The 23927-nt window shown below is 43.2% G+C and overlaps 2 protein-coding genes across 9 annotated transcripts in view; one reads left to right on the top strand and one right to left on the bottom strand.

The window, feature by feature from the left end:
- Positions 1-16008, top strand: part of LOC147103481 (nuclear receptor coactivator 7) — a 432740-nt gene extending 416732 nt beyond the window's left edge. For 7 of the 8 annotated variants that reach the window (XM_085963105.1, XM_085963103.1, XM_085963107.1 and 4 more), the window contains 6 exons: positions 56-215; positions 5755-5877; positions 10641-10793; positions 10890-10985; positions 13418-13491; positions 15071-16008. In XM_085963105.1, the coding sequence (XP_085819231.1) occupies positions 56-215; positions 5755-5877; positions 10641-10793; positions 10890-10985; positions 13418-13491; positions 15071-15206 (742 nt within the window). In that variant the 3' untranslated portion in view covers positions 15207-16008. The remainder of the gene's footprint in view (positions 1-55; positions 216-5754; positions 5878-10640; positions 10794-10889; positions 10986-13417; positions 13492-15070) is intronic. The other variant, XM_085963109.1, reaches the window with a different exon arrangement.
- selenon (selenoprotein N) overlaps positions 16002-23927 on the bottom strand; it is a 30443-nt gene continuing 22517 nt past the window's right edge. The window contains exons 11-12 of the mRNA XM_085963110.1: positions 22980-23081; positions 16002-21420 (exon numbers count right to left, since the gene is read on the bottom strand). Coding sequence (XP_085819236.1) covers positions 21253-21420; positions 22980-23081 — 270 coding nt within the window. The 3' untranslated portion in view covers positions 16002-21252. The remainder of the gene's footprint in view (positions 21421-22979; positions 23082-23927) is intronic.

Raw genomic sequence — 23927 nt, 5'->3', positions numbered from 1 at the left:
AAAAGTACTGTATAAATGCAAGTTTGTTCTTTAATTTACTGTTCTGTCATTGCAGAGTGGCTGAATTACATGAATACCTGAAACATTGGCGACCTGATATTTATTTGCTTGAAAGAATGGGTGACACTCAAGTAGATGACTTTATTCTCCTGGATGGAAAGTGTGCATTTTCCTTGAGTGAGAATGTTTTTGATAGACTGTTTGAAGAGTGGGAGGTGAGTTAAATCTTTCATTTAATTACGGTACTGGAAAATGCATGTGCAAGTGTAAAGAAAATGCAACCTGACTGGATAACTTACTATAAATGGGGAGCTAACAGAAGATCAATCGGTTAAAAGATCAAATCCCAGTTAAGATCTTATTGTTGAAGCAGTTTCTTCTTGGCTAACTTGCAATCTTGATTCAAGTCAAGCGTTAATTTAGGAATATTGAGTTAATATGGATCTGTTCTGGTTTACATATCACATGGTCCCTTTCCCCACTGCTAAAAATAAATCTGACTCCTTTCAGTCAAGGGTCAACATTTATGAAGCTTCCAACTGCCTAAATTCTTGATTTCACATTGGCTGGCATCCACAAATGATTTCTCTTTCTCATTTCAACCAGTGTATTCCTATGGGCAGTGGCTCTGCTTCTCCAGCCTTGTGGCACATGTCCCAGCTCGCCCTGGCTCCTGCTGCCAATTTTAAATCTCTTCCTCCTCCTACCCTGCTGGGGTGTCTCCAATGTTAAATTGACAATGGGAGCCTGGACTGGAAGTGTGACTGCGAGTTATTATTTAAATGTCAGTATTGGAGGAGTGGAGCTACAGCTGATGGGTGTGCTCTGGTATCGTGCTGCTGCTGCTCGGTCTGTTCTTGGAGCTACTAAGAGGGAAACCTGAGGGAGAATATGGCCTAGTATAAGATTGTCCTCCCACTTTTAGCCCCAATTAGGAACCTAAATTTCTAGTATTGTGCATGAATATAGCAGCTTTTACACTCTCTCGCACAGCCGAGTGCAAGCTAATGTAAAACTGCGGAGACTCACAGGCTGGGTGAAAACTGGTCTTAAGTTCTGGAAGCTTTACAATCGGCAGGCTGCCTGAGACTAGCACTTGGGAACTGATCGCACGAGTGTGCCTCTTGCACAGTGGGAATCCAGTTTAAATATGGTAAGTAATGCAGAATTGCTTAGCCCATCTTACTTAAAAGAAAGTGGGGCAGGGAGAAGGACTGCACTCTGCTACCTGGCTGAACTTCACTCGAGCCCCCAGCTGCTTGGCTTGAAAGCAGAAAATGTGTTTTGGGTTTCAGCCAGGCAGCACCTTGTTTATAACACCTGACTGAAACTTCAGTTGTGCTCCACGGGCACGAGCTCTGCACATCTCAGTCACTTTTGTATAAGCTGCCTGAGACGACTAATGAAGGTCAGATGGCAGGACACAACCTCTGACACTGAAAGAAGCTGACATGTTGAGCACGGATGCTCTGGTCATGAAGGGACAGCTAAGATGGGCAGGTCATGTGGTGTGAATGTCTGATGAATGAATCCCAAAGATCTTTTATGGCTCATTAATGACTGGGAAGCGAGGTGGTCAGCACAAAAGATGTAAAGACTGCTTAAAAGCAACTCTGAAACAATGCAAAATAGACATTCATAAGTGGGAACAACTTCAAGATGAGAGAGCCCAGCGAAAACCCATCCATTAAGGCACCTCCTCCTAGGAGGCCCGTCTCGCCGCTGATGCTGAATGTAAACGCCAACGGAGGAAATCTCACTTGAAGAATCAAGATTCCCAACCTGGTGTATTTGGGATCCACTGTTCAATCTGCAAATGCTCATTCTGAGCAAAAATAGGTCTCGTCAGTCACCAAAGAACTCGCTGTTTTATAAAAAATAAAAAATAAAAATAAATAAATAAATAAATAATATTCTGGCTGTCATCTTCAATATCGAATGACAACTTGCATGCACAGCTTCTGGCCAAGTAATTAAGTTTTAAATCTTTAGACTGTGCGAGTAGCAGTATCTGCACTGCTAAACATTTTTCCATCTGTGCTACAGTTGTGATGTAAGTGCAGCCACAGAGATGTAACTGAGTCTTTCTAGATCAGTATCCGAGAGCTGCAAGATCTGAGAACAATAGCCTTGCAACCGAGTGACTCAGAGAATTTACATTGTATATGGTGTTTGTCTTATTGTGCCTATGTTTTTGGGCTTTTACATTAGACTTGGGTTCAGCATCACCAGCCACTCCCATCAAATCTTGTCCCTTATAATCCAGAGTGTGCCTCTACCTGCCCAACGTACAGGTAAACCTAATGAGACTCGGGTCAAACAACAAACCCTCCTCGCTTGGTGGACTATATCATGAGCTGCCACATAATCTCTTCAGCTTTGTAGACTGAAGGATAACACCTCAAGCTATAAGCCACCAGATAAATTTATTGAATATATAAAGAGTAAAAGATTAGGTACCCTTAGCCTGCTGCCAATAGTAACAGCTTCCTTTCAACATACACATTGCTGTAATTGAGATAAATACAAATGAGGAAGGTCATTCAATCCATCTTCGGTCATCCATCCAACTGCTACTTAAAGATACCAGGGTTTATTGCTACCTTGGCCAGAAGGCCAGTCCATACATTGATCATTCTTCATATGCAGACCCACCTGAAACTTGCTATGTTTTCAGTCTGATTGTAATTGGAAACAAGACAGATCTCTCAATTCAATGTTTTTTAATTGCAAACCTGGGATCCTTCTTCTCTAAATGGTTCAGCAACCCCCGATTAAATATGGCTCATCGAGGCGTTCAGATCGCTCATTGGTGCATTGCTTTTATAGGAAATGGGCTGAAGGATCGTATCTACTGTGCAGAAGTACACACAAAGGAAGGTGCATGTAATCGTCCAGCATTTTGTTTAATTGCATCTAAAATATTTAGTGTGGAATAATGAAGCTTTTCTCTTAAAAGACATTGGCCTAGAAATTCAGTTGTTTGCGCCAGCCGCTAGCGCCTTAGGAGGAGGAGATGTGAGGCGCTAGGCGGCTAGCGGCCGGGCGCAGCGCGATCTGCGCCTCTCCCCAACTTCAGTAAAGATTTAGCGGCGGCGCAAAGCCTTTGCGCGCGCTCAGCTGCGCGCGCCGATCCTGACGTCATTTCATCGTGCAACACCCTTTGTGCGCCCCAAACCGGAAATTCAATGGCGCCGGCCTATTGTGCGCCTGGCGCCCCTAGCGACTGGTAGAGGGGAACGGTTCCCAGTCGCTGCGGGGCGAGGGGGGCGCAAATTAAAGGGCACTCCTCCTGCAGTAGAAATGGCAGCCATTTTGCAACACTCCTTCTTTGTGAGAGACGGATCTTTGCAGAGAGACAAAGGTAGAGAGCTTTCTGGTTTGGCTCAACACTCGCACAGGTACTTGTGGCTTCAGGCCACAGCTTTGCACTTGTCTTTAACTTCAGAGCCATAGCATTGATTGGAAACATATAATGGGGGCTGCAATGGGTGCAAACGTTGGCCTTCTCCATAGTCCTGGGCGTTGTACAGATCAAGCAGCAGTGGTCAGGCCTTGCTTCAGGGCTGCAGTGTGCAGGGCGTGGCAGGCAAATAAATCCACCCTCCCCCTTTAAGAACTCACCGGCGCCAGAGTGTCTGCCGTCAATCAGCAACTCGCCGAACCTGCGCTGGTATCGCCCCGGGCCACCGGCTTAGCGCCTAATGATAGTCGTGCATCACCTGTTTTAGCGCAGTAGCAACCTCTTGGGGCGATGCCACTGAATATCGGCGAAGGTGGCGCGAAGTTGCGCCGGGCGCAAACTTTAGCGGCCGCCCAGCTGTAGCGCCCCAAACGTGGCTATACTGAATTTCGGGGCCATTTTTTCTACCTGGTTTTTCATCTTGAAGCTAGAGTTGGGCCATTCCATCAGAACAAGTTATTGAGAGAGTTTAAAAATTGTTCACCTTTTATGCAGAATATTTAATATAAACATGTTTACTGTGAAGTTTGGTTCCCTTTTTGGTTAAATGCTTACATTCTGTTTTGGAAGTTAAAAAAGGAAATTGATGTCAGCCACTTGTTTTATATATTAAATATGCTAAACGTGGTAGTGCAGTTTGCTTTGAGGCGCTACCATCCGAGAGAGGTTTATGTGCGAGTAGAAGAATGGCAAGACCTGTAGCAGGGGCAAGAAAAGCAAATAAAAGCCTGACCATAAAATATTAAATCATTTACAAAGCAAATGGGGAGTGTGGACCTTTTGTGCAGGTCAGTACATGGTGAATGTTTGATTAATTGGCTAACTCCTTAATGACCATTATCACTGGAAATGAGTAAATAATATCTTTGCTTACCATCAATAATCACCTGTATTCTTGTGCCCGGTTTTCAGTTTATCAATACAATGTTTATCCCGCCTTGTGTTCCCTTCCGTTTCACACTTACAATTACAGTGCGTTCTTGGCTAAATGTCTGCTCGTGCTTTATTGAGATTGTATGAGATTATTTATGAGAAGCCTTGTACAGAAGCCAATTGTGCACCCAGCCCCACAAGTTCGCAACTGACTTGTTTGATCAATGAATGTATTGGAAATGTTATATATAGTACTGGTATAAGCTGATTTTCACTGCCCTCTCCAGAAGGTGCTAACTCCTTGCTGTGGTACAAGTGGCAGATGCCCTCGCCAGTCACTCACACAGGACAAATCTCTGCATTGTTCTAAAAGTTCTGCCCCTAATTGGGTATCCAGCAGTTGCACGGGAGTTTTTTTTTTAAAGTCGTGTTCCCTTTTCCAGATGATGCCGACCCAGAACCAACAATGTACTCCTTACACTGGATTAATCTCTGCATTAAAAAAATTAATGCATATTATATAACCAGCTTCATAGTTTACAACACAGTTTATGAATGATTTAATAATGTGAATAATGTTTAACCTCCTCTGCGCTCCTCTAATTCTGGCCTCTTGCACATCCCCAATTTTAATCGCTCCACCATTGGCGGCCGTGCCTTCAGCTGCCTGGGCCCTAAGCTCTGGAATTCCCTCCGTGCCTCTACCTCTCTTTTAAGGCACTCTTTAAAACTTGCCTTTTTGACCAAGCTTTTGGTCATCTGCCCCAATATCTCCTTATGTGGCTCGGTGTCAAATTTTGTTTGATAATCACTCCTGTAAATCACCACCACCAGCAGTTGTTAATTCTTGTGTAAGCCTAGATAGTCATTGCACATGAACACCAACTTGAATACTTGCCACGCCCCAGGATCAACCAACTGAGCTGCCTGGGAATCAAACCTGGGCCCATGCTGGTCCATGTGCCTCAGTACCACACTGTACAGTTAATTTGTCAATGAATCATCAGAACAGCACCAGAAGATGCATTCTGAAGACCTGCTTGATTAACATTTCAAATCATAAAGGTGAGCTCAGAATTCACAAGTATTACAGATTGGGCTGTGCCAAGTGTGGGGCATCATTGTGCAAGTCTTCAGAATGTATTCAAGATGCATATTAATAAATATCCTTTGTTTCTTTTTGCACATTAGTCCCCACTGCCTCCGTGCCAGTGCTGTTAGTCTATGATGTAGGTTTAGAATATTTATGCTTTGAACATTCTCTCAATTCAAAAGGGGGGAATTGTTCCAGTAATTAAAATAAAATTTCCATATCGGATGTGGTACAAATGTAGGTTTGTGCCAGTGAAAAGGTTAACAGTTTAATTACATGTTATAGAGCTAACTAGCTACTGACCTGTAATGATTGTCCTTTCCAGATTGTAACAGTGGAGGATGACCCATTGAAACACTGCAATGATATCTTTGACTCGGAATTTGGGAATATTGCACCTGTTCTTCAGGGGAAAAGCAGCTTGTTGGAATCTTTTCACATTGAGCAGGTATTGGGCAGTGAGATTACCCCTTTCCTTTCCTAGCCTGCACTATTCATACCATTGCTATTTTGCTGTAGAAGGAAACCAGAATGAAAATAGTTTGAGAAAAGAAAATTCATAGTGAGAGCCAAACTGGATGGCTTTGGTTAAGCCATCAATTATATCATATTTACATCGCAGAAACAGGCCATTTGGCGCAACGGGTCCATGCTGGTGTTTATGCTCCACACGAGCCTCCTCCCACCTTGCTTCATCTCACCCTATCACTATATCCTTCTATCCCTTTCTCCCTCGTGTTTATCCAGCTACCCTTAAATGTATCTATACTGTTCGTCTCAACCACTCCCTGTGGTAGTGAGTTCCACATTCTCACCACTGAGTTTATAAAAAAAAAAAAAAAAATGTTTTTAAAAGTTTCTCTTGAATTCCTTTATTGGATTTATTAGTGACTATCTTGTATTTGTGGCCCCCTGATTTGGCAGTGAATAAAGGAGCCAGAAGTTCCTTCAACTTGGATGTCTTGACAGGCAATCAGAGGGAACCGTCAAATATAGACCCGAGGATGGAATGCCAACATGCAAGTGTGGGAGGTGAAGCAATTGCAAAAGACATGGTGGCTATGTTGGGATCGTTTGGAATCAGACTGTGATGGCCCAGAGGTGGCAAAAGGAAAGGAAGTAAAGGGATAAGGCTTGGCCGTTGTAGTTGCATAAGATATTGGTGGTATTTGTCTTGTGGGACTCAACAGGGTTAGAAATGGCAGCGCTGAAGACGGGGAAAGGGAGGGTGAGCTTTGTTGAGGAGCAAGGTGATGACCACAGTTTAGAAAGCCGGATGAGCCGTGCCTGAGGAGGTGTAGTTAATGTCTGAAGAGAGGTAGTTCAGTAACTAGGTTGGCGGAGAGTTGGGGTGGTGAGTCTCCTGGAGTAGCGAGAGGCAATATTGTTGATTTGGCAGTGGATAATTGGGGCACCGCATGCCCCCAAACCTGCAGCCCTCAAATTTTAAGTCACAAAACTGGGCGGTGTACCAAGTGAACCAGAGAGAATGGAGAACAGAGTGGTCTTGGAGAAACAAGTACTGCAAGAGTTGCTATTCATAGCAATTGGAGGGTGGTATGCAAGATTTCATTGTCTAATGGATAGGGTGAGCTTCGATGGATATAATTATAGCTTTTTTTTCTCACCTTTTCCTTTTTATGTTTAAAAGTAGAGCCCAAGCAGGTGTTGAGCAGATAGATCTGAGGCAGCAATGTCCGTGGATGAATGGGCCCTTTTTCCCTTTTTCTTCTTTGCCCACTTCTCCTCTCCCCCATATAATGAATTTAAAATTCTCATTTATAAATCTCAAGACAGCCTTGCCACATCCTTCTACAAAAGCAAAATACTGCGGATGCTGGAAATCTGGAGAGAAAAAAAACCCGAAAATACTGGAAATACTCAGCAGGTCAGGCAGCATCTGTAGAAGGAGAAACCGAGTTAACGTTTAGGTCAATGACCCTTCGTCAGAACTGGTGAACAGTCATCCACCTGAAACGTTAACTCTGTTTCTCTCTCTACAGATGCTGCCTGACCTACTGAGTATTTCCAGCATTTTCGGTTTTTATTGCCACATCCTTCCTCTGACTCTACTTCTTTACGTCACCTCGCCCCCTTCTTCTTTTGCTTCTCCCAAACTCCACCATTTGGTGGCTGAGCTTAGTTGTTCTCCGCCCTACTCTCCTGAACTCCTTCCCTAAACTCCTCTATCTCTACTCTCTCCAATCAGAAACTCCATTATTTAAAAAAATGATGTAAATTGTTCATTGAGGAGAGGCAGTGGGAGCAAGAGGTGATGCTGGATTGCCTATTCCCCACCCCCCAAAAGGTAGATGGTAAAAGGATGGAGAGGAGAGAAATTGAGCAGAAGATGCGGACAGTCACAGAGGAAGTTATCAGATAAGAACATAAGAAATAGGAGCAGGAGTAGGCCTTATTGGCAATTGTGTCTCGAGGGTGACGAGGCCTTGCATGATGAGGTCTGTGGAAGTTTATGTGCAAGTTGAAATTGTAAATGACATCGGTAGTGGGGAAAATGCTAGAGTCCATTATAAAAGATGTAATAGCAGAGCACTTGGAAAACGGTGACGGGATTGGACAAAGTCAACATGGATTTACAAAAGGGAAATCGTGCTTGACTAATCTACTGGAATTATTTGAGGATCTAACTGGTAGAATAGATAAGGGAGAACCAGTGGATGTGGTGTATTTGGACTTTCAGAAGGCTTTCGATAAGGTCCCGCATAAGAGATTAGCGTGTAAAGTTAAGGCACATGGGATTGGGGGCAAGGTACTGACTTGGATAGAGAACTGGCTGGCAGACAGGAAGCAAAGAGTTGGAATAAACGGGTCTTTTTCCGAGTGGCAGGCAGTGACTGGCAGATGCAGTATAATGTGGATAAATGCGAGGTTATACACTTTGGTGGCAAAAACAGGAAGGCAGATTATTATCTGAACGGCAATAGATTGGGAGAAGGGGAGGTGCAACGAGACCGGTGTGTCCTTGTGCACCAGTCGCTGAAGGTAAGCATGCAGGTGCAGCAGGCAGTTAAGAAGGCAAATGGTATGTTGGCCTTTGTAGCGAGAGGGTTTGAGTACAGGAACAAGGATGTCTTGCTGCAATTGTACAGGGCCTTGGTGAGACCACACCTTGAGTATTGTGTGCAGTTTTGGTCGCCTTATCTGAGGAAGGGTGTTCTTGCCATGGAGGGAGTGCAGTGAAGATTCACCAGACTGATACCTGGGATGGCAGGAATGACGTATGAGGAGAGATTGGGTCGATTGGGCTTATACTCGCTGGAGTTTAGAAGAATGAGGGGATCTCATTGACACTTAAATTCTAACAGGACTAGACAGACTAGATGCAGGAAGGATGTTCCCGATGGTGGGGGAGTCCAGAACCAGGGGTCACCGTCTAAAGATAAGGGGTAAGCCATTTAGGACAGAGATGAGGAGGAATTTCTTCACCCAGAGAGTGGTGAACCTGTGGAATTCTCTACCACAAAAGGCAGTTGAGGCCAATTCATTAAATATATTCAAGAAGGAGTTAGATATATTTCTTAAGGCTAAAGGGATCAAGGGATATGGGGAGAAAGCAGGGACAGGGTACTGAATTTGGATGATCAGCCATAATCTCATTAAATGGCGGAGCAGGCTTGAGGGGCTGAATGGCCTATTCCTGCTCCTATCTTCTACGTTCCTATGTTTATGTGGGGTGGGGGTGAACCAAAGGAACTTTAGGTGTAAGTTGAAATAGTTGAGGATGAGGAATAATTCAGTGTAGAAGCTAAGTGAGGAGACGAGGAGGAAGATTTCAGTGAGGAAGTCATTGAAGATGGGGCACTACCAATATGACCCACTGTCTGCACCCTGAGGTGTGCTTTTGCCAAGGAGAGATGGGAAATTTAATTTTAATCCACAGGGCCAGTCAAACTTTGACTGAAGTAAGTTGTTTTTATATTCGGTTTAGCGAGGTCATGGTTTTTTTTTTAAAGAAAGGGTCTTCCTGGCTACCGGCCTTAGCAAACTCTCGGGTTGCCACCATTTGCTGAAGACCCATGTGTCAGCAGCTGGTAGCACTAGTTCTCCGCGCAGCCCTGGGAATCGAAGCCTTTTGCCATCTTGAGCATTGCTGCTAATGAGTTGCTTGTTAATATAATTTACAGAAATACAGACGAAGCATTCTTATTGGAAATCTCTCCTGAGCAAAATTCCCTCAATTCAGTTCCTGATATCAAACCAGCTGTAGTAAAAGTACACGTGCTGGTCCTGATTGCTTGTACCAAGTCCTGGGAAGATGATGACTAAAGTCGCTGGCAGATCTGGTGTCCTGGTGCCGCTGGCTCGATACTTGGGTCTTGCACAGCTTGAGACAACACCAAAGATTAAACTTGCTAGATTCTCGAAGGGCTGATGGCCAGGAAATCCCTAGTTTTTACTGCTTGAGAGTGTGGAACTGTCCCCCAGGACAGAGAGGGAGATTGTTAGAGACAAAATTGGCAGCTCTGCCCCAGTAGGAAAATTTGCTCTTCATGCAGATGAACATTGACAAATGCATAATTAGCTTTGACAGAAACTGAGGAATTAAGAACATTAGTAGGAGTAGGCCATTCGGCCCTTCGAGCCTGCTCCGCCATTCAATGAGATCATGGCTGATCTTCTGCCTCAACTCCATTCACCAGCCCTATCACCATATTCTTTGATGCCCTTACTGGTCAGAAATCTATTGACGACTTCTGTTTTGAATATACCCAATGACTGAGCCTCCACAGCCCTCTGGGGTAGAGAATTCCAAAGATTCACCACCCTCTGTGAAGAGATTTCTTCTCATCTCAGTCCAGAATGGCCTACCCTTTATCCTGAGGCTGTGGCCCCTGGTTCTGGACTCCCAGCCAAGGGAAACATTCTCCCAGCATCCACCCTATCAAGCCCTGTAATAATTTTGTATGCTTCAATGAGATCCCCTCTCATTCTTGTGAATACAGGCCTAGTTTACTCAATCTCTTCTCATACGACAGTCCTGCCATCCCAGGAATCAATCTCGTGAACCTTCGTTGCACTCCCTCTATGGCCAGTATATCCTTCCTTAGGTAAGGAGACCAAAATTGTACACAGTACTCCAGGTGTGGTCTCACCAATTGCTTTCTATAAGGATGAGACCAACTAAGACTTCTACCTTTCTGCTTGGATTGACTATGCATTTATCTAGATTGCTCTTGTATTGTTCTGTAGATTTCAAAATATCTACCACCTCGAACAGTGGGACATCCATGGCGACTGACCTACAGCACATCTTCTCATGGCTTTAGCCTGAAAACCCTGTACCGCAAAGTAGCTAACGCTGACTCGCCAGTACTGCTGGTTTTAAAGGACACATATGGTCAGGTAGGGAGGAGTTATTGGTGTGTTTGGAACTTCTTCCTCTGCCTCCCCTCTCTAAGCCATGGCAGCAAATGCGTAACCACCTTGTGTCCATTCCAGGTGTTTGGTGCTTTGACTTCTCACCCCCCAAAGCCGAGTGACCGTTTCTATGGGACAGGAGAAACCTTTCTCTACACCTTTAGTCTTGATTTCCAGGTATGTTTGGAACAACATGGTGACCAAATCCTGATGATAAAGTTGTACATCAATAATGGAAACATGGGTTTTCTTTCTCTGCTGTTCTCTCTCCCTCGACGGCTTTAACTCCTTGCTGGGTGAGGTTCAAAGGGCGCTAGCAGCCCTCTGGTACCGTGCCCAAATGGCAATTTTTCATGTGTTCAAGCTTGAATGGTAGTTGATGTCAGGCTATTTAATTGTGGGACACATCACAACTGAGGCCACTGTGTTGCCTCCAGCTGTTAGGTGAGAACTGAGACATCACGCTGCTCTCGGATTACCACTGCCGGTGGGTTTCAGTGGAGCTTGAGTAGCTGGAACACCATAAGATTGGAGCTTGTGTCCAAGTTACGCTGCTCTGGGCATAAATACAGCATGAAAATTGTGTCATGTTTATAGGAGAGCAAATCGTGTTCAAATTGGCTTAATCTGTGAAGCTGTCTTTTATCTAACAGTGATAATACATCATTTCTGTTTTTGAATTGAAATGTCACTCCAAATGATTAATATCTGGAATCTGATACAATGACCCCCCAGGAAGGAGGGGCTGTGATATCTTGGGTTTCCACTAACAGTTTTCTATGGAAATTACGTCAATAGCAGCGTAAGACTGGTAGTAGTATAAAGAGCTTTACCACAACTTTTTAATATAACGGCTTTAATACAGTAAATCGTCTCAAGGCACTTCACAGGAGTGTAATCGGACAAAAATTAGCACCGTGCCAAGAAGCGGAGATCAGGACAGGTGACAAAAAGCTTGGTCGGAGAGGTTTCGGGAGAGAATTCCAGAGCTTGGGGCCTAGACAGCTGAAGTCATGGCCGTCAATGGTGGGGTGAAGGGAAAGGAGGAATGCACAGGAGGCCAGAATTGGAGGAACTCCGAGTTCTTGGAGGGCTGGAGGAGGTTCTAGCGATAGGGAGGGGTGAGGCCTTGGTAGGATTTGATCACATGGATGAGAATTTTAAATTCGGGGTGTTGGAGGACCGGGAGCCAATGTAGGCCAGCGAGCACACAGGGGTGATGGGTGAACGGGAGCTGGTGCAGGTTAGGACACTGCAGCAAAGTTTGGGGATAAGCTCAAGTTTATGGACCCTTGTGCACCATCAACGGCCCTTTTTTATTGTTTGCTCTGGGTCTGGGGAGTAGTGTTTGGTGACCTGTGAGATCTCTCTGCCTCACTGCTCCCTTTATTTTACCTGGTTCCTGTTCCTGTTTGATAATCGGAGGTCAGTCACTCCCATAAAGAGTCGGGAAATCCATTCCATGCTTTTCTTTCCTCTTTAAACAAAGACCCAGCAGCAGTTCAGGAAAATCTGTTTCTCCACTGCTGTCTGAGCACGGACAGTCAGGTCATTGTACATCTGAGTGTAGCTGACTGGGTGGGGGAGCCACACGTTCATCAGTTGTAATCTTCTAACGTAATTCTCCGAGCACGTCTCGCCGAGTAAGTGGGTTGTTTGGACTTGATTTGATCATCTCTTTTTTGGTCACTTTTCCAGTACTTTTAGTTTCATTATTTTGTAGGTGAAGAATCAGAATAAAATGATCAAAACAAACGTAAAGTGCCACAATTCAGACAACTCTTTGGTTTCAAACAACACAAACCGACTTCGGAAGCCTTAAAAAAAAAACCTGCAAATGTAATGTTCTTAAATAGCAAATTAAATGTACAGCGGGTCTGTCAAGGGAAAAGACAGATTAACTGTTCTGACAAAGGGTCTACGTGCAAAAAATATTAACTCTTCTTTGACTATACTGACCAACCTGTGTATTTCCGATATTTAACTTTTATTTAACATCAGATTTGTCCATTTCCAACAAAAACACAATGCGGGAGATGCACAGCAGTCAGTTTGTCGATAAAGAATCTTTCAGGTGCCAGGCCCTTTCTGTTATACTCTGAACTTTAACCTGTCTCTTGTTAAAAATGCTAACTGATTTGCATATTTCCAGCACTGTGTTCTTATTTCAGATTGTGCCCTTCGTTCTTTTGGTGATCTTAAAATGCATGCCTTCTAACTGTTAATTCACTGATCAGTGGAAATATTTTCCCCAATTTACGTTGTCGAAGTGCTTCATAATTTTGAACACCTCTGTTCCAATGAAGAGTCCATGTTTCTCATGTCTGTCCTCATAACTAAAGCCTCTGATCCCTAATAGGGTAATGAATCTCTTCTACACCCTCTCCACAGCCTTGATATCCCTCCTAAAGTAAGGCACCAAAACTCTACACCCCATTCAAACTAACCAATGATTGTTTCGGTTTAGCACTACCTCTTTGCACTGTGTACCCTAATTAGAAAGCCTCGGATCCTGTATGTATTTAAGATTCTGATTCTGTTTTCCTTCCAAATAACAACAGGCTTATTTTTTGTTTGAGAAGATTCTGATTGTAAATCTTTTTTTCCAGATCTTCCAATGGACTGGAGATAATTCTTTCTTCATAAAAGGCAGTCTGGACTCGCTTGCAATAGGTGGAGGAAGGTATGTTTTCGCACCAGGATCTCTGCAATTTCTGTTTTAGTTCAAAATGTGCCTGCAGCTAGAAAAAAAAGGAAGTCTTGGGCTTCAAACACCTGCCATCCCATACAATACACCAAGCACTTCTCCAATATCCGATCCTAACTCAAATTACCATCATTTTATCTAAACAGGAAATACCCGTTTCAAAGGACATTTTCCACACACCTGAAAACAACCATTCCTTGTTTAAAAAGATCAGTAACAACTTTTATAATCAAATTAGTACATTTTAAAATCTATTAATTTTTGAAAATTGCATTTTAAATACATGTTCCTTTATGATCATTTTGTACATTGTCTGATTTTAATTACTCCACATTTAAATTATATAAATATTCGCCAACAAGCCGTCCGTCAATACTTTTGCTCCTTTTTTTGCTTTTCACTTAGTTATTCTTGCATTAGCCTCTTTTTCACTAAAATAGTGAGAGGAGCCTTTAAATACCAACTGTAACTATAGATCTTTATTGTGCTCCACAGAGACTTTGGTTAGTTAATTGGTACAAATAGTGTAATATTGACACCCAGTCCCCACTCTGGCATAATTTTATCTTCTGCCATTTGAGAAGGTTGTTGTTTTTGGAACATTGACTCTTCCTACATCTGACTGTCTGTTTGTAACTGTAGGAACTGCATTGTATTCAATTTCAGAGTGAAGAATATCCAATCTGAAAGCAGATTTTAAAACACCTGGGTTGGGTCAAAGGGGAAGGAGAGCCTCGGCAACAATCTCTGCGGGGGGGGGAAAGATACATGTAGATAAAAATCTTTGGCCTAAATTCAGAGATTTTGAAAATTACATTTTTAAATGCACACTAATCATGAACATCGGGGAGTATTTTAATCACTGGTCAGTTACGGCTCTGGTAATAGTGGTTAAAGCAGTCCCCACTTAACCTGTTTCTATAAATCAGCAGCTTTTCCATTTGAACACCAGGGATGAATTGTCTCAGCAAATATCCTTATTGCTTCCTTTTAAATTGAAAGTGTTTGTTGCTGTCTCAATTCTTTATGCCTTTCCACCTCTCGCAGTCTGGCACAGGCACAATGGGCTCGACGGCCTCTTTCTGTAATTTCAACGATCCTGTTCAGGACACTACTAGAATGGAGCACCTGGAAAAGAGTGGCCCATGTTCCCATTCATATCCCTGTTGTGGAATTTCCCCACACATGCACTTCCTAACTGCAGGCTGTATTTAACCAGCAAACACAAGGGATGAAAGATGTCCAAGTTCTCTCCCTAAACACTTTGAATATGTAATGATGTAGAATACACATTCCCTTTACTATAGCGACTGCTCAATTATTCCATCATCTAAATATCTTTATTTGCCACTGTTCGATTTAATCAGGGCTGGGAAAATTATCAGTTTAGTGTTTGATTACAAACACAGAATCGACACCTGAAAACAGCAAAACAAGACACCTTTTCCAGCCAGATAACTTATATTTTAATATATTTCTAAACTCTGCTACCGAGGAACTTTTTAAAGAACGGTGCATGCCTCTGTGATGAACTGTATGTTTCTCTCCTATTAAGTGGATATTTTGGCTTATGGTTGGATGAAGACCTCAATCATGGAAGAAGCCACCCCTGTAAGACATTCAACAACATCGTTCTATCCAGAAATGAAGATTTTAAGGTGCAGGATCTTGAAGTCTGGACATTCCGATAGCTGTACAGTCATGTCCTGCATCTAACTGCTGATGTGCATTCTTGAAAATATTACTGATCAATGCATGAGTTCAGAGCCGATTCCGATAAAAGGACAGGGTTTCCCAGTCCCACTTTACTGGGTGCAGCATCACGTCTGCAGCTGGGCAGATTCATTTAGTGAGGAAGATTGTGTGAGCCAAGTAACAAATGTTAACTGCTAGTATGAGAGCAACTTTGTCAATGGTAGCTCAGGGCTTCCTTAAATTGTATTTATCTTTTCCATCACTTGAAAGATGGTTCTGCCCTACCAGTGTAAATGAGGTTGCAGTCTTAAATAGTGTTCATGAATTATTAGCCTGCTGCTGGAATATTCAGCCATGTACAGTAAAGGCTGCTGGTGTGCAATTCTGATTTAATCCAAGTATGGGGACGAGCAAGTTCTCCTGCTCGCAACTTGCTTCTGACTGGTCACTGTGCACCCGCCTTGTTACAATCTAGCCCCAGGAGCTGCTGCATACACGGGGCTGTGACTGCATGTTTATTACATGGCTTTAATCTCATGCTGCTACCTACGAGAACTGGAATGTGTTTGCTTTGAAGATTATTAAGTATTTGATGTTTGTGTGTATATATGTCTATGTAGTGAAGCTGTTACCTTTAAATTCATAGTAAAAGCCTTCGTGTAATCATGAATAACTGTCATCACATTGTATTGCTAATAGTGATCTCTGAAACATGTCATGGTGTTTTTAATTCTATGAATCATGATACTCCTGATAAAGTAGCAGAAAAATAAACTTCTGACATTCTTAAGTAGTGACCACATGTGCATTTTAATTGAGTTGTCCTGACCATAGCGGGTGGAGGAAAGGAGAGAAAGGTGAAGAACCTTGACTGTCCCACCATTCTGTGGATGTTGGCATGGAGTTCATTGCCAATGTGCTGTAGTTTAAATTTTGATTTACTGAAATCCTGACAATCCATTAAAAAAAAGTTCTTCTCAAATATTTTTTTTAAGTTTTATTACAAATTCCAAATGGCATGCTTGCTAATTAACATGACAATTGAGACATTCATCCATGTGTCAAACCTTTGTATTTAAAAGAACAGTACAGCCTCGGAATGGCAGAAATAAAACTAAGTGGTATAAAGCTGGGAGCTGCACACCGACTGATCGTGGTATAAAGCTGGGAGCTGCACACCGACTGATCGTGGTATAAAGCTGGGAGCTGCACACCGACTGATCGTGGTATAATATTGCTTGTGCAGAGCCCAAAGGACTGTAAAGTTAACTGGCACAGTCATTCAATTGGTAGAAATGATGTACAAGACACATTTCATGCTCCAGTATAATTTAAAAGTAATGTACATTAATATTTCTGGTCACAGAAACAAAATTCATAGGGTGTTGGGACCCTGATACTCACCTGCAACACACAACCAGTGTCCAATCTGTAGGCATTGGAAGTGCTTCTCCACAGTGAGAAAAAACAAAAGAAAGTTCTTCCTAATACAGTTACAGTTCCTCCCTCTCCTCAGGACTAGTGAGCTGGAAGAAACCACCAAGATACAGCTTTCAAACTGCAAAATGAAAGAATGTAGCCATTTTGTTGAGGCTATACTGTTCTTCTCTAACATGGTGAATACTCACTGAATTTGGCACATATATAATCAGGCACAGCACGAACAGAAGAGATGGGACCAGGCATGAACGGCAGAACTTGCAAGTCTTTTCATCAATCTATTAAAATCATTGAGCCTCCCATACACTAATCTGTTTTGGGGCTTTTTATCTAACACTTTAATAGCCCCTAACTGACCTCATACAGGAAACTCTTGTTTAAATGGCACCTAAATATCCGGAATTCTCTATTAACCGGCAAAATTCATACGTCGAAAACACCTCACTAACCGGAAATGTGGCCGAGTCCGAGTCTCCCGCGGTGGCCGAGTTAGTCAGTGGGGGTAGTTCCCCAAACTGCCACTACTCGGCTTCTTGGCGCTGTCGGAAGTCCGAACACCTCAATAACAGGAGTCTGACTTTGTTTGTTAAAAATAGCCTCGGTAGATAACCCTCTCCGTCATCCGGAATTTTTAATCAACCGGCACCATCTTGGTCCCGCTGGGGCCGGGTACCAGAGAGTTTCCTGTACTTTCTTCCATTTGGGGCCATTCAATGCACAAACCAATTGATAAAAAATGAGACACAAAACATCAAAAGGCCTTTAAACTTGGAAGCAGGAGACAGTTATTCAGTGAGGGTGGGATGAGGCAATCATTTCTGAAGAGCAACTAACTGACATCAGGCCAAACCCAGTCCTTTCCCAGGCTTTGGGGTGGAGCCTTCACAAAATGCAGCTCTTTAGAAAAGAAAAAGGACCCTTGCCACCCTCCACCACTGCTCATCTCTGCTCACTTGTGTATATATATATTGCACGCAGGCCCAGATTTTCCCCACAGACATTATTTTAATGCATTTTGTTTCACCACTAGCATAAAAATAATGCTGATTGGAAAATCCAGGCTATAAATGTATAAAAATGGAAACTTTAAGTACAAAAAGTCAAACCTACATACTATGCACTGCTCTTCCTTACTACTATAAATATATTGTAGAGTTGATAAAATAGAGCTTTAACTAGAGAAACAATCCCTCACACTTTGCACAGGTGCAGCATTGGGATGGTCCCATGGCTACCTGTAGGGCACCTCCAATAGCTTGAGACACAGTGACATTTGTCTTAACAGCTGATCAGGCTTTTCAAGAGACTGACGGCACTTTCATATTTGTGCACGGTACTTTGTCCAGTTCCAGGACAGCGATGTCTACTTGTCGCTCTCTCGCTTTCACCCCCCCGCCCCATTTGTGCCGGGACTCGGCTTTTGTTTGGAGCCACATGGGGACAGCACTACGTACTTACATTACTAAAACCCCAATCCCTATGGCAGAATTGACATTGGTGTGTTATGCAATGCGTTGCGATAAAGGAGCCGATGTCTGCACATCAGAGTGTAAATATGCCTACAGGAATCTGATCTAATCACCCTTTATTTGCATGAAAGTGTCAAGTGCGATGAAATAAAATGTCTTAACAATACTATCCGTAAGCACAGAACAGGCTCACTAGGGAGACGGTGGAAGCAGTTAGTGTTGTTCTTTCAAATGCAAATGAGAGATTTCTTTCAGAAAGTGACATTTTGGGATCCAGTATCTGAGTAATTTGAGACATGATGCTCGGGAAGAAGAGGTGACTTTGGACCTGTGGTTCCAAAAGCTCTCCACCACGGGGGGGTTTTCCTCGCCTCATGTCTGGGTCTGTTGCAGACTCATTGATAGAGACTGATCGCTGTGATTATACAACAATAATGGAATTGTTCACCAATGCGACTACCAAGATGGCAGTAGGTGAACTAGATGGAAATTGGTCTTTTTTTGTCTAGCAATTCCTATGTTCCTAAAATAATTAATTGTAAATCTTATCTCAAGGAGGGGTAGCTAATTCTCATCATTTGAGGCCATTAATGCAAACCAATAACAGCGCTGAAGGCCATTCGGCCCATCGTGCCTGTGCCGGCTCTTTGAAAGAACGATCCAATTAGTCCCGCTCTCCCCAGAGCCCAGCAAAAAATGTTCTTCGAGTATTTATCTAATTTACTTTTCAAAGTTACCATTGAATCTGCTTCCACCGCCCTTTCAGGCAGCGCGTTCCAGATCACAACAACTCGCTGCGTATAAAAAATAATCTCCCCTTTGGTTCTTTGGCCAATTCCCTTCAATCTGTGTCCTCTGGTTACCAACCCTCCTGCCACTGGAAACAGTTTCTCTTTATTTACTCGATCAAACTCCTCACGCTTTTAAACACTTCTTGAGCTAATAATAATGCTGTAACCGGGTTTTTAAATTTATGCAAGAGATTCTAACGTCAAAACTGGAAGTTTTATGCAGCAAATGAGCATCTTCCAGCACAAAGGTCCCGTCACTTATCCACTGAGCCAACTTAACCAATTTCTGAAATGAAAAAGTTGTGGGTCTGCAGGTTTTAAAGTAAGTGTGCAGAATTTCACATACTCACAGGAACCCTCTCTTTCCCACAACAGTCATGTTACAGTTCATGGTGTTCATTTATGTCCTGATCACAGGAAATGGGAGGTTGCTGTGACATGTTGTTTCTGACCTTGGGGTGGGGGAGGGGTGGCCTGCTCCTTAAAGGGATAGACCCCTAAAAAATCAGCTTCACGCCAGCAGACTTTCCAACTTGCCCTTATTTCTAAACATTCAGCCACATTTTTTTTAAACAAACATGTACACTTATTACGGAGCTTATTGGCAGATTTTTCACTAGAACAGAGGTTTGGAGGAGCTTCAACAGAGATGTTCACAATTATGATGGTAAAGAGATAAAGGAATAAGATAAATAGGGAACAACCTATTTCCACAAGTCTAAAATAATAACTTGAGGTCATAAATTTAAGATCATCACCAAAAGGATGAAGGGAGAGGTCAAGAAATATTTTTTGACAGAGGGATGTTCATCCATGGAATGTCCTATAAGAAACAGAAGCCATAATAGCTTTTAAGAAGGAAGTAGATAAATATTTGAAAAAGAAAATTGTAAAAGAGCACGGGAATGGGGCGAAGTGGTGGCTCTTCTCAGAGAGCCAGAACTGTCATGATGGGCTGAATGGCCTCCTTCTGTGCTGTAAAATTCTATGATTTTGCATTGAACAGAATAAATAAAGGGTTTCTAATAACCCGTGGCTTCTGGGAGTATATAGCAAACCCTGTAGCCCACATTTGATATATTCCTGGAGGTATACAGCGGATCCTGTATCCCAGATCCACTATATTTTGTGTCTTTGGCAATTATCTGAATCTTTATCTTCATAAAACTGACCCGCAGTTGGAGAGTCTTTCCTAGATGGTAAAACCTAACTCTTGAGACCATGTGTTTGGTCACCGGCTCCTAATTCTTAACCACACACCCCCCCCGGCTGACCTTGCGAAGCAGCTTGGAAGTCGCTGCATAAAATACCTCAATGCGAAAAGGTTGAATCTTCACAATGAGGAAGAACAGGGGGCAAAGAATTAATGAGATCAAGAGGGACACAACAAGGCTTGCACGGGGCAATCAATCAAATCTCTCTCGTCATTTTTATATTTTATACAGGAGTGCAACTAACAGGAGAGGAATGAGGCTCCCTGCACCCGCCACACTTCAAGACCCCAGACTCTCTGAACCAATGACACTGCAAAAACCCATGATAACGTGGGTCTGGAAATGTGCCCTCAGATTAAGGAAGCCAGTTTCACAGAAGGGAGGGGGCAGAGAGTCCCACATTGGTACCGATTCAGCAAGTGGGTCATTCCATTCCTCAGCAGAGCCCAGCACTGCTGGCAGTGACTACGTAAAGGGAGAGCGACACACAAAGGTCACTGTCCTTATATAGGAACTGATGATATGAAATACATAGAGTGCCTCACTGTGCCCTGGAGCCTGCCAGTAATGATCAAAGTTTACCAGGAATGAGGGGTGGAAATGTAGGACAATGTTCAGCAAATAATCCTAAATACTAAAATTGTTGAAAAATAATTTTCTCTCCCCTCTCCCCAACTGATTATAAATGGGGTTTGAAAGAGAGGAAAAAAACCCAACCCATGCTAAGAATGACACATTCCCGAATCAAGCTCTAAAATCATTCAATATGGCTTGAGAAATAGCAGCTGTGGCTCAGGACTGTTCAGATTACTAACGCTCACTGGTAGCTCCCTGCAACAGCCAATGGAACTGTTCCTTTTCCACTATTAGTACACAGCCGTACTCAAGAGGATATGGTGTGGTGGAGGAACATTCCAACATGTACCCACATCTCCCCTCGCGTCACAGACACTTTACGGATAAAAACAGTCCACCTCGGGGAAGGTTTTCAATGAGCATCGGTGAGGTTTTGTGAAACCCAGGCAGTTGCATTCTCTGTGTAACATGCAGTGAAACAGTTTTAAAACCAATCTGCAGGGAAGGAACAGTGAGGTCGGTCCGAGTCTCAGTCAGCTGGGTTTCCGTTAGTTAGGACAGTACAAACCGTTTGGCCATTTCCAGCCCTTCCTTCAAAAATGTGACATAAGCTGCAGCTGAGGGGTCCTCGAATCGTGATGAAGTAAAGAGACCGCCGTCCACATCCTCGGGCTTCATTGAAGTGATATCCAGGAAGTAGTTCGCATTGATGTGGTGAATCTGCCAATAATAATTGCAAGTCACCACCCAAATACAATTGCTCACAACATTGAGAATAACGGCTGACAGTGATCAATCAGGTAACCACTTAAAACATGAATACAATAGCAAAATACTGCGGATGCTGGAAATCCAAAATAACAACAGAAAACGCTAGAAAAACTCAACAGGCCAGGCAGCATCCGTGGAGAGAGAAACAGAGTTAACGTTTCAGGTCGATGACCTTTCATCAGAACTGGAAAAAAGCAGGAAATGGAACAGATTTTAAAGCAAGTTTAGGGGCTGGGAAAAGGGGGAGGGGATGAAAGAACAAAAGGGAAGGTCAGTGATTGGATAGAAAGCGGGAGAGATTAAGAGACATTCAAGGCAAGAGGAGGTGGTAATGGGATAGATTAAGGAACAAAAGAACATCTTTTCTGCTCATTAAAGGTGAGGGATGTTAGTGCTGGGAAATTACACTTTGCGTAGTGTTTACAGCACAGAAACCGGCCATTCAGCCCAACTGGTTCATGCCGGTGTTTATGCTCCACACGAGCCTCCTCCCTCCCCTCTTCATCTCAGCTTATCTGCATCGCCTTCTATTCCTTTCTCCCTCGTGTGTTTATCCAGATTCCCCTTAAATGTATCGATACTATTCACCTCAACCACTCCCTGTGGTAGCGAGTTCCACATTCTCACCACCCTCTGGGTAAAGAAGTTTCTCCTAAATTCCCAATTGGATTTATTGGTGACTATCTTGCATTTATGGCCCTAGTTCTGGTCTCCCCCACAAGTGGAAACATCCTTTCTATGTCCACTCTATCGAATCCCTTCATAATTTTAAAGACCTCTATCAGGTCACCTCTCAGTCTTCACTTTTCTTGCCTGTTCAATCTCCTCAGTATTCCTCTGTCTTACCCATTATAAAAGAATAATGTTAAACTCACCTGCTGAAGACTTGCCATGGGTGTCCTGTCCCCTGCTCTAATGATACAGTTTACAGGTGGACACTTCCCATTCCAGGCACTCCCAGGTCAGATATAGCATGGCCAAATGCAGAGTAAAGCTCCCTCCACTCTGTCCTGACAACTTGCCTTGGCTCAGACTCAAGAAGAGCAGTCCCTATCGTCTAGGCTCACACATGAAGACTGGGGATCATGGCCAGGGATCACCGGGCAGCATGACATCAAGACAACACCTTCAGGAGAGGATGGGAGAGCATTGAAGAGGGGAGAGATTCGTTGGCTTCTGAAGTTGTCACAAAGGAACTACAAAAAGCTGTTCAACTACGGTGGAATATCAGTGCTGTGACTGAATATCACGACACAGACAGATTTTACTTTATTTTCCCCACGGCTGGTGTGACAGCCCACTCCAAGTGAAAACTGTTTGGCGACCATTTTAAATGTTTAGCTATTTTTCAAAAAGGCTATGCATCAAAAAAAGAGTCCTGGATTTTATTTCCTGACAGATCAGTGAAGAGATAATGGGATTCAATGGGCCTAGGATCTAAACACTCAGATAATAAGCCCAATTACTAGCCCGACTTTGAACTGGCCACAAGCGATTATACGACTTACCACAGTGCCATTTGGTAAAGCGATCATCATCTCAACCGGAAAGTTGTAGTGTTCTAAATGGAGGCTGGCTAACTGGGCGTGGCTTTCATCTTCTTGGTTTCTCTGTAGAGGGTAACCAGCAACACATTTACCTCCACTTATATCTCAATACACGACCACCCCCGCCCCCCAAACCACCAACTGTCCGGTTAAACATCAACAAGTGAGGAGGAAAACATCCCACAGGCAGCACTAGGTTGAAATCACACAGAGTGTGTTAACACATTTGTATGAAATTTCTCTGCTATTTAAAGAAAGTCATTGGCCCATTTTAAATGGTGCCGTCATTCAAAAGGTGGACACAGAAATTTCATACAAACACATTCACGTGTGGGTTACTAATGTCGCACAGTGCGATTGCGAGCCATATTACAATTGAGAGCAGGTCTTACTGGGTGGTTTGTGGTACAGCACAATGTAGAAACATGCTGCACCACAATGTGATACAACTTGTGCCCACGCCCACCGTCTGCCAAACGAGTTTGCAGCTCAATGAAGAAGGCGGGGGGTTGTGGGGGGGGCGGCCCGAAGACATCAAACAGAAAAATCTGTGTCTCTACAGGGAAACAAAGGGGGGAGGGGCATCAACCTGGATGGCTCTCACTCAGTCATTTTGCCCCCTGTTACAAAGCGACACTAAAGCAACAATCACCTAATGGGCACAGAAATGACAAGTTTTGAACAGAATTTAGGGGGAGGGGAAAAACGGAGAGGGTGCATTACTTTAAAATATATTTTGTTCTTTGTATTAACCAGTTTGTTGGTCCTGTTTTGAAGATTTATAATATCATTCCTTAAGAGATGCAAAGAGTTCGCCCCTGATCTGTAAACTAAGAATCAATATATTAGCTCAGCTTAAACTAAAGCGAATGTCAATTGTGTAACTTCAAACGCCATTTAAACATTCAG

The sequence above is a fragment of the Somniosus microcephalus genome, chromosome 20 (assembly GCF_052327205.1).
Source record: "Somniosus microcephalus isolate GS21.2 chromosome 20, FLI_Smic_1.0, whole genome shotgun sequence".
NCBI lineage: Eukaryota > Metazoa > Chordata > Chondrichthyes > Squaliformes > Somniosidae > Somniosus > Somniosus microcephalus.
This window is presented reverse-complemented; position numbering and strand designations above follow the sequence as displayed.